The 11,804-nt window shown below is 38.6% G+C and overlaps 1 protein-coding gene across 1 annotated transcript; it reads right to left on the bottom strand.

The window, feature by feature from the left end:
- Positions 1-31: 31 nt before the first annotated feature.
- Positions 32-6,567, bottom strand: LOC147906660 (A disintegrin and metalloproteinase with thrombospondin motifs 7-like). Its single transcript, XM_087416051.1, has 6 exons — positions 4,380-6,567; positions 1,837-2,002; positions 1,251-1,555; positions 776-900; positions 554-700; positions 32-272 (listed from the first exon to the last, which is right to left on the bottom strand). Exons 1-6 carry the CDS (start codon positions 4,527-4,529, stop codon positions 122-124), a joined length of 1,044 nt encoding a protein of 347 aa, XP_087272177.1. The 5' UTR covers positions 4,530-6,567; the 3' UTR covers positions 32-121.
- Between the last annotated feature and the right edge of the window lie 5,237 nt (positions 6,568-11,804).

Genomic DNA, 11,804 nt, shown 5'->3' with positions numbered 1-11,804 from the left:
ATAATATTTTCACAGAACGTGTTAAGCGTATTATAAATTTACTTAAAGTCGTTCATCATTGCATCATATACAATTAAAAAAGGCCATTATTTATCCACCCTCATTACTTATGCAACTCAGTTTACTCAAGAAAAGCTGTTATAAATTTCCTGCTGCAGCTCGACCATCGGATGGTATATAAAAAGACGATAGGGGACATAATAAAGTAGCTATCATCCATATCCTTCGACGGACATCCGCTAATCTCGGGCTCATCATGAGAACAACCCATTCTATAAAATAGCATTTTCGAAATAAATCAAAATAGCCATTGTTTAAAGGGTTTAAACATGAAGCATTGAAAACTTTGCCTCTCCGATTGTACTATTGCATAAGTATATTGATACTTGCATAAAGTGGTTATTAAAAAATTGGTGATATAAGAACGTTTAAAAAAAGTTTATTTTTTTTAACATTATTTCTGCTTCCTAAGAATATAAAATTCATATTGTTCCTCAAAGACTGCACGTCAAACGTATTTATTATAATTATGATTGAGATGCATAGACAGTACACGTGACCAACTTCGTGAGCAATCACGATGCCAAGCAGAAGTCCACTGTCTTCATTAATGCAAGCAGCCTTTGTCGAGTCGCAGGCCGCAGCGACATGAGCCAGACCCATTAGATCGCAATTGGTTTCCTCCGAGCAAATATCATACCTGAGGATACATGCGAGTAGCAATACGATGTGTACGACGATTAGGTCGATATCCAGGAAAATTACCTGGTATTACCTGGTAACCAATACCGCGATATCGTAATGATTGGGATGTGTGTCATCCTTTGGATTCATCTTCTCTGCCCATTTGGCGAAACTCTCCAAAGTATTCTCGGCAGCTGGACTGATGAGTAAATCTATCTACGAGCATATCGAGATTCGATAAATGGAATATTAATGTTGTACGTAAATATTGTCTTTGATCCTTTAATAGAAGCTAATACTTCAAAAAAATTGTACTATTTAATATCTGTAACATCTATATATTGTTTAAATATCTAAAATTATTTAAAAATCTATAATATACAATATATCAGTTTAAATAGTTTGTTTAGATAAGTTTAAGTAATTATAATTTAAATAATTTTTTTGTTCATCTCAGATAAATAAGATAACAATGGTTTGCTGTTGGTAATTGTTGCATTTGTTTTTTCCTGATTGAATATATTTTATTTTCTTTATCTTATTATTACATGACGCGCGCGTCTTACCTCTTCCTTTTCTTTCTCCAAATATATCACACGTACTAAGACGACGTCTATTTGATTCCCCACGGATCTGTCGTGATAAAAGTCAGCGACCATGTTCATAATCGTCAAGAGATATTGCTCGTAATCAGTGTTATTGTGGAAATCAAGGAATCTTCGATCGGCAATTAATCCAATTTCGATGTAACGATGTATACTATGCGTTCCCGTTGACACTGTGATATTGTGCTTCGCGTCAAGAGAATTATTTTCCATTAGCTGCATCTGCCTTTTAGCCAGCTGTTCCGCCCACGCTGACTCCCAGTTGTCTGTTAAAGCGAGAATGAGCTTCCACAAACTACGCGCCATTATTTGTCACTTGCGCGCAACTATGCGAAATCCTCTCGCGTTACGGTATATAATAAATGTCCGCGACACAGGCTGGGAACTACATCGTCTCGAGTTAAAGTGAAATGTTAAAGTAATAAATGATGGGATATGCCGGGTAATTCCTAGCTTCGTTCAATTTCCTAACTTCATTCAGAATTACTTTCGAGAAGAAGGGAACAAAGATGAGAATGTATTATAAAATATTTGAGGAGGTACTAACCGCTGGTCCCGCAATGTCTTTTCGATACGGTATCAGTTCGCCCTTTCTTTTCGTGCGGCGCATCTCGTTTGTAAGCCACGTGAATGTGTTGGCCGTCGGACTCGGGTTCCGCCTGATACACTGGCTCGATGAAGTACCGTCCGTGATTAGTTTGCACGTAGCCAGCCTGCGCGCGAGAGGTGTTACCGATAATAATATGAAATAAAATATCGACATTCATTTTTACGCATGACATATCAGTTGGCTGACGTAAAGTCGCTACGTTTTGCGAAATTTTGATCTCGCGTGTTAAAGCGTCTCGCGCTCAGCGTTTTACGATTGGATATGAAATTAAGTATGAAATTAAATATAACGTACATTTTTTTCTCGTTATACAACGTTAAGATTTATGAATAGTAGAATTCTGTTTAGAATTCCATTTAGTTGGTTATTAATTTCAACATTTCAACTTATGCCAGGCTGCGTCCACGTCGAGAGATATCTTCAGTGTGATATAAATATGTTATAAATAAATGTAATGTAGAAACTGGATGATATTTAAGTAGACATCGTATTGGAAAAGGCCAAACGCGTCACAATTCACGTGACATTTCGATCGATTCGCGCCGTTCCATCCATTTAGGCCCAGTTTTACAACTCACGGTTAACTCTTTCCAATTCTAAAATTGGAAAGAGATAATGGACAAGTTGAACCCCTCGGTTAAGAGTTAACTATGAGTTGTGAAATTAGGCCTTAGAAACGTTTACGTGGAAACCCTGTATTTAACAGGTCGCCTGTTACGGACGCGAATGTCGTTCACCGATTCATTTCGCCGCAAATTCGCGTGACCGGCGGAAAATCATAGATGATAATCACGCTCTCGGCATGCGTTGCGACTGTACGTTTAATAAAATCAACCGGGCATTCCATCCGTTTCGCGTAGCTTGCACTTTATCTGCACACGTAATCGTTCGCTTTGCAAATAACGAGCTGAAAATAACGAATCGCGGCAGAAAACTACTTTCGAGGCTATTGAGGGTATCGCACCGTAGAGTACAACTATTGGCGTCAACGTGTATTCAACGCAAATATCGAGCTCGTACACGATGTAATCGAGAAACTCAATTTTTCCTAATGCCGGTACAATCGAGCTGAATAAAAAAGGTTGAATAAAAAGGGTATATTTTACGAAAGTAATCGACAGCATGCTCACAGCTGTGACGCGATTCTTACTATCGTCCATTTTATTTTTCGGAAAAAGTCACCTGATCGAACGGACGATATGCAAGTGGTCGAAGTGCAGCGTGTCAATGAATATTGCGTCACTATAGCACCGCGATTAAATGCCGCTGCATGACACACGTTATGTTTCACTGCGCGTTTGTAGTTCACCCAGGATCGACTCTTTTATTACGCACTTAGAAACGTGCATGTTGATAAATTCATTTGCATGTAAATCGATGCGCATTGCCCTGCAATGTCATCGATTGTACGCGTTTATCGATCTATTTCTATTTTCGCGATGATTGCAGATACTGAAATGTGTGACGGAGAAAATGGCAATTCTAAGTTTAGTAAAAATAGATGAAATTTGCAAGCGACATAAATTATATCATGATATATGAATCTAGATCAGCTAAAATAGCATCATTTATCTCTGTGCAGATGTTTAGCGACCTGAAAATATATATGTTATACTAAAATAACTTTTAGCGTCATCTATCAGGATGCTTTATTATAAATGGCAATCACATCACAAGCTTTTGAATATTCAAACTGCATTCTACCTAATATTATTGCGTCGAGCTTGGTGAACGTAAAATGTGAGAGAATATCGTCATGAAAAATGTCACATAACATTCGCATCGAATTTCGACGGGATTTAGGGAATGTTCCAGTACAACCTTTCTACAATATTCGTCCGACTGCACTCGCGAGTCTTCTCTCGCTTCGTTAACGTTAATCTCCCGAAGGAATCCATGGAACGCATTATATGTACCAACCACACTCGTAGCCACTTCGAAATTCTGTTCCATCTCTCTGGCTCGCAACTCTCTCATCAAAATTAATAACGAGCCATGCGAATTGCAAGCGCAAAGATTAAAATCCGACGTTATCGAACGTCACATCAATCGACATTCAATCTGGCAGAATTAATTAATTTTCACGAAGAGACAAATAAAATCATTAGCTCACGCAATCATATTAATTAATTTATCTTTGAACGTGTAAACAATTAATTAATATAGTATCTCTGCGATACGTAATAAGTATCACGTTCTCTAAATTCTTTGGAATGAAATCTTACTCGAAAAAATGAAACATGAGCCAGTGTTGAAAAACAGCGGCTCAATTTTCAATCGTAAAAATGATTTCACTCTAAAATTTTACAAAGCGAATTTTCTTTTCCATACAAACTAATTAAGACGCAATTCGTAAATCCTTCATCGAAGGACATCTGTACACCCCAAAAGGCGTAATTTATTGCGACAAGGCAGAAGCGTGTCCGAGATTCTTTCTTTGGTTCATTAACATCAAGAAAGTTGTATTATATTATACTAACCACACCGTCACACAAAGATAGAGCCGCTCTGGAATTGGCATGGCCCCGAACGATACCGCGATAGTGGCACTGCCGATCAGACACCTTTTTGAATTTCAAGCCCTCGTTGAGATTAGTGCTAATACCGGCGCCTCGTGTCTCCACCACCATGTCGGGCGAGATGAATTCATGATACGGGCTGAGCTCAACGTGGTGATCGATCTGGTTGAAGGGTAGCACCAGGTGCAGTTTATCGGCCGACCCAAGGGATCGCTTACCGCGCTCGCTGATCTCACGGCGGTTATAGAAATTCGGTAGAGAATACGTGCTGAAGCTACCATCTGCGAGCACTCGCTTCGGTACCAACAGCTCTGGCTCATGGATGTCTCGGGTGAACCTGGATCGTTCGTTTAAAAGGACCAATTACGTAACGATGACGTCCAGGAGTTTCTTAGCGTTTTGTAAGCGCTGCTGTACTACTTGAGGTTGTAAATAAAACGACACTTTGTAAACTTTTCAATTCTTTACGATTGCGCGATCCCTTCTTGAAATTTGAAAGATTGTTAAATAGCCCTTAGCTTATCTTTCGTCATAATTGTCACTTTGTGAGATCCAACGAGAACATCAGTTTAGTACGGATTTCGCCGCGGCAAGAAATTGGCAGCGATTATGAAATGCAAATGCACTTACCTACCGTGATATACGTTTCCGGGCGCGTTGGTGTATTTTTCGAGCAGGCCGCCATCAATAGTCGCGACGAAAAGCGTCAGAAGTACTAGGAATGTGATCATTATGACTGGCGAGTACTAAATCAGCTTCAATACGTGCCTGAAGTTGCCGGATGTCGATGAACAGCGAAGGAGCGAAGTTGTTTCGCGCGAGCATATCCGGTTATATCGCGTATACAGTGACCGGAAATGCAAGCGCTTTATTTACGCATCGATCTGACTAATGACATTAATAACCCAATTAAAATGCAATAGCACGGTTGTGAATATGCATGTACATGCATGTATATTAATATATTCATACATATTTCATATTTTGTGATAAAATATTTTGTGATTGTATCGTGTAACTACAATAAGGTAATTCACAAGTTTCCCATATGCAAGAAAGAGAAAAATAAAAAAAGTAAGAAAGAAAGAAGAGAGAGAGAGAAGAGAGAGAGAGAGACAGAGAGAGAAAAGGAAAAAAAGATACTGATCAAGATTATTGTAATTTAAATTAAAATAGATTTGAGAGAAATCAATCAAAATTAATAAAAAATATATTATAATTGATATACACGAATCAGTATAAATCAGAAAAATAGAGCGCTCTATATTTTTGAATCATACTATAATTCAATGTAAATTATGATGACACAGATATTTTTTGGTTGATTTTGATTGATTTCTCTAAATGCCCATCAGCCGAAATATGCAAGTAAATCTCAGCACGATATATAGAGTAATAAAAAATTATAAATTATTGAATATATTCTAACAAATATTGAAATGAATTTTTCATTATCATTATGAATAACACTGAACAACACATTCATCAAGAGAGTCTTAATTTATAAATATTATGCTCAAACTGATATTATTCATATTGCATATTTTTACGTAGAATTGATGAAGATAGAAAAAGACTAATACAAAAATTAAGCTTTTAGTCACGTGCAAATTTTGTTCGTTACAAAGTCATTTTTCGATCGGGCATTGAGAAAGCGATCCTCAATTTTACAGTATTACGATATTCGATACTGCATGCTCGTTATGTCATTCATCCAGGCCTTATTCAGCGAACTCTCTCTCGTACACGACCGCGTTATTGGAAAACGAAACGGAGAGAAGCGTAACAGACGAATTGAAACCTAAAAATTCGTGCGAACGATTCGATACGACAATTTAGATTTTACAGAAGAGTGAACCACGTTTAAGAGTTAAGAGTCACGTACTACAGCACGTGAATATTATCATTCTCATTATCGACAAAGGCATTCATCTAATTTTACGCTTAGCTTTGCAATAACGGCATTTTGCATACACTTGTTGCATTTGGTTTAACGCCAATGATAAAAAAAAGGATGTCAAGAGCCGTCTTTATGGTCCCTTTAGTGGATCATGAAACAAAAAGATAATGAATTTTAATTAAAAAAGTGACAAGATTCCTAAGAATAAAATTTGAAAAATAAGTAAATAAAAAGAAGGGCTAATAAGTCTAGTTAGGCTATTTTTGCTAATAAATTTGTATTAAAATATCAACTTTATAATAATAGGACCTGATTAGTGTGCATACATATTTAAACCGTTGAAATGGTCAAACTAATGAAATTATGAATAGTTCAAACCACATATATTATGATTATTGTAACATTGTAACCTTTAATTATATAAATTCTTCGTTGAATATTCTATTCGTAGATTTAGTAAAAAATCAATTCCTCAGCATTCTATAATGTTGCATGACCTGCAGCGATGTTTCAAAAAATCAAAAATCTTTACATCGCATTACAATACTTGCAAATTTATTTAATTGCTAAGTCTTTCGAAAACGTAGACATTTTGGCAAGTTATTAAACAAACGGAACGAACTTTGTAAATCGTTATTTAATATATTCCCTAGAATCATTACAAAATAACAAACTATATACATTATTAATTTTCTGTACCTATATAACAAACTGTATGTACACGTTATTAATTATTATACACAAATTATGTACATTATTATTATATGCATTAATTAAATAAAAAGTAAAAGATTATTAAATTAAACTGATAATATCAAACATCCAAATGAAAAACTTAGTTATAGAAACATTATTAATTATTATACATCCCACTATTCCAATATCAAAGGATATTCAGACAGTGAATAAAAGTTTCTCTTTCGTCAACAGACTGATAATAATATAAGTGAAACACTTGCAATCGCACTTGCTCTATAAAAATTTTTATCATCAAACTTACATTAAAAACAATGTTATTTGATATAAATATTCGAAAAAAGGTAGCTATTATATTTCAGCTAATATTACACGAACATATATATATTATTATAGATATCTCAATATAGTGGTCGTAATATTATATTTTCTCGTAAAAGAATAATTTTGAAATTAAAAAATTATCAAAATTTAGAATTAAAATATCAGTATTATAATAAATATTAAAATTTTTTGATAAAAAACAATTAGTGGGATCTTAATAGCTTCAAAAATAAGCAGTAAATACTATAAAGACCATACGTTCTCAGCTCGTGTAATGGATGTATATGGGCAAGTCTGCATATGGCTACGTCCGAATCGGCCAAATATGGACCGAATCGGCCTTCGAGACAGGTCTGATAGTTTAATCTTAGTTTATTTTTTGGCTGCATCAAGCAAGCAAGAACAATCGATGCTTTGTTATCCGTTAAGCTTGAAACCAGTAAATCAGAACGCTTCCACGGACGCCGCTTCTTTACCTGCGCGAGAACCGGCAAGAATGGTGCATAGGTAATCGATGACTTTGCATATAAAACATAATAATAACATAAATTTCCAGGCCAAAGAGAGAGAGTTCGATGAATAAATTAAACAACGCGGCTGGCCAGCTCGAATCAGCGACGCCATCAATCAACTATCACTATGGCTTTCCATTGAGGACAATGAATAAATTACGGGTTGATATCCCTACAATCGGCAGGATCCATTAACGTGGACGCAAAAAATTCGTGGACCAACCGATCCGTAGAATGCAACGGTCTCTTGCAAAATGAACACGTTACTCACGCTAAAGCAGCATCGTTTTTTTCATTCCAAAGTGCAGCACGATGAGCTCTCATTAGGAGCTCTCATCCACATCTATAATTTATTCTTTACATTAGGGGTTCTCGATACGATGTACCCATAAGAAGACTTACATTGTACAAGGTTATATATAAGTATCGTAATGTCAGGGTTTTGTATCCATTTTCTAACCATTATGCCCACGTCTCTTTATATTTTCTATTTTTCGTTATTATGTGTTATATGCATATACCTATCTTATCATTGCTTACACTCTAAGAGCCATGCAGCGAGCTCCGATATGTAAATATATAATGTAGTATCCCTCTCCTTCTTTCACTCGCCTCCGTCAACGTTTAGCTGTGTCAACCCTGCGGATATACCCATCCGCAAATGAAAGGCGTGGATGGGAAGCTACGGGTGGTCTTTTCGCGCTCATCACTCTGGCTGTCGATGACAACCGGTCGTTGGCCGGTCGGATAATTAAGGATCTACCTGCAAGCGCCGGGGGAAAAAGAATGTGCTAAATTGCTGGGGCTCTAGGGATGACGGTGTGCGCACAACGGAGGCGCCCCGAGGCGGTGCGACGTCGTCGCCGGTCACCGGTGATGGCGGGATCAGCCGGGAAAACGCACGTCAGCATGTCAGCAACGGCCAGTTATTCGTTTCGCAAGCGTGAACCGCATTAACGACGTTAAACGGCCGACGACAAACGGACATGAGAGGAGAGAAGCCGTCTCACCGTTATTTACGATCGTTATTTACGTAACTCGTGGATTTTGCATAAGAGGCTCATTGAGTGAAAAAGAGAGAGATTAGAGCGTCTCAACGAGGCTCCCTTTTTCGAGATCCCGCCTAATTCCTGTTTATATGACACTGGGGCGCGGCCAAGTACAACACCGAAAGGGAGTTGGAGAATAGATCCTTCTTGCGGACGATTTAAATGACATTCGCGTGACTGAGAACTGGCGCCGGTTTGTTTTTGCAAGCTTGTCGGATTACGATGACAATTACGGTGGAAATACAGCGCAAAAAGTGTCGTACTGTTTATTCATTCAGTCATCGCTCAAAGTATTCTGTCAGGATCGGCAGGCTGTTCGCGAAGGTTGATTTAACTAGTGTAAAAATGATTGAAAATTCAAAAATTCAAAAATTTATTGGCGGGCAGCGAATCTCAAAATTACCAAATATAAAAAGGCAGAATATTATCATTTAAATAATAATACTACGTTAAAGAACGTTTAACTCACAAAGCGTTTTATTTAAAATAATATAACACAAAAAGGAAAAATATAATGGAAGCTATTATAATTGTTTCTTATATCTAGGAATTTTTTAAATTAAAAAAATATGTTTTTGGAATATCAAAATTGTATTAAGCATTTCAGAAACATTAAAAATATATATGACATGTTGTTATAAACATTTTTTTTTTAAATGAGAAGGAGGCGCATGTACCATACCTCCTCCCAGAATCTGCCAGTAATAAAAACTGTCGCTGATGGCGACATCTCACCTCTTCGACCTTCCTCGAAAGCCATCGAATTGAAATTAATGCTATCGTACGACCGCCCATGTAGCCTCTTTACACATTACGGAATATCGGCAAGTATCCCGGCTGTCATACACATGAACGGAGACTCAATGCATCTTGGCTTCGGTACGCTTCGGTAGACTTAATCAAACGTACACCGTCCGGCCAAGAGTTAATTCAACGCTACGGCCGATCGTTTGTCATACACGAAGGACAGAGAGGCTCCTCGGGGTGCGGGGGGAGGTGGGGGGTTGAGTTTTACTGGAGCACGCAAAAACGACATCCGCGCTGCGAATAGAGTGGGTGGTCCCACGTCTCGACGGTCTCTCGGTGCTTACGAGAGATATCGAGAGACGCCGCGCCGCACCGCCGCTTTGCCAGAGATAGCACCTACGACGAGCAATAAAATCAGTACCGCGGAGCACGCCCTACTCCGACTACTCAGCCCTCTCGAGACTATAAACTCATGAATAATACGATGAAGCCGCGATACCATCGGGCCACCGTGTATAAGCGCCGTAGAAGTCTCAAACACAGCGACGGTGCTAACTAATCGGCCGGTCGGATTTATCGCTCATCCATAGAGTTGAATTACCGCTTTGCTTGCGAATTGTCGATCGATTTCGATGTAACGATCGAATATTCATTATATTAGAGTCTAAACTAGTTTTATCGTCCAACTTGCACTTTGTAGATAACACGCGGGGCGCATAGCTTTTTCTTTCGTTCTCTTTCGCTCTTTTTCTTTACGTTAGCGTAATATTTCACCATCGATCAATCCTGCTTCGATTTATCGCCTGTCTTGACGCGACGGTCTAAGGTCACCGCAATTTCATCGAATCTCGAACCGTTGGCGTTGGCGTATCGTTGAAAATCCATGACGCGATTCCGAGACGATAACGAGCCTGCTTGCGATCCTCGAGCAAAGAATTAATTATCCGCGAAAGATATACGACTTTAGCAATGACTTTCTTGATAACAAGTAGGCAGTTTGGTAACTATTCTCGCACATCCTACGAACTCGCGCTCGCGTAGGCCGATCGTATCATTCGTGGATTTTAGAATCGATACGACCTTCGGCTGTAGCCGTCGGCTGCTGGGCAGATCAAGCGGCGCGGCAAGAGTCGATAATGCGGTATCTGTGCACACAAATTGATACCAATCGTAATCGTGGCAAGCGTGTATAAAAGCGCCGTTAAAAGAGTAAAAGTACTTTCCATTCATCGGTGCATTATGGCTACATTAGACGACTTCAAAGTAAAAGATAAGAATCCTCGAGAACGAGATTTTCGCAATAACCTTTGCTATTTCTTCTTCCTCTTTTATACAAGGTACACTTGTATCGCTATATCGGTTGCTCACCTAAGATATCCCCATCATTACGTGCTTTCAAACGGCGATATAAAACATACCATCGTACGTTGTACGTGTTAAATAATTGACGTGTGTTTTTCAATCCGTTGAAATGTATAAATCCGCTTTGTGTTGAAACTGAAAACTTTGTTTCTCGATAGTTTCAGTTTCCAACAATTGTGTCTATCTATACAGTATCCATTTAACGTAACGCGTAAAGGAACTATCTTTTTGAAGGGAGTTACGGTTTGTTGCGCGTTTTGGCTTCTTTAGCCAAGGGAGATTGCTCTTTGGCATCGCTTTCGTATATAATCCCGATATCCAGCCTCTCTTCAATGCTGTACACGTGCGATCCAACCTCGCTTCCCATTTCGGCATTACACGCCGGAGCTCCTTTGCGCGTGGGATGCCGATGGGCTCGATTTCGGTCGAGCGAACTCAATGAGGAGAGATACAATCCACCGAAGTGAGCGCCGGAGTATCTCGGGACCGCTTGTGAAATCTCTCTCTCTCTCTCTCTTTCCTCTCCCCCCCCCCCTCTCACTCCCTCTTTCTTTCTGCGAAAACGAGATGAGAACGAGACAGAAGTATCAAGAGGGAATGGTGGTTCGAACTTGAAAAGAATTAAGAATGGACGTAACGATAAATACATCACTGTCTAACGATGAGAAAGAAAGAAATAGCCGACTCTGCATACATATTGAAGTATCGGCAGTATCGAAACGCGTGTCAAGTAAGATAAACGCGATATCATTCGTGCCCTTTCAGTTTTCTTCCCGTTTCTTTGTGTGTTTCAATC

Source organism: Acromyrmex echinatior, chromosome 19, assembly GCF_024713525.1.
Source record: "Acromyrmex echinatior isolate Ae372 chromosome 19, ASM2471352v2, whole genome shotgun sequence".
NCBI classification, from domain to species: domain Eukaryota; kingdom Metazoa; phylum Arthropoda; class Insecta; order Hymenoptera; family Formicidae; genus Acromyrmex; species Acromyrmex echinatior.
This window is presented reverse-complemented; position numbering and strand designations above follow the sequence as displayed.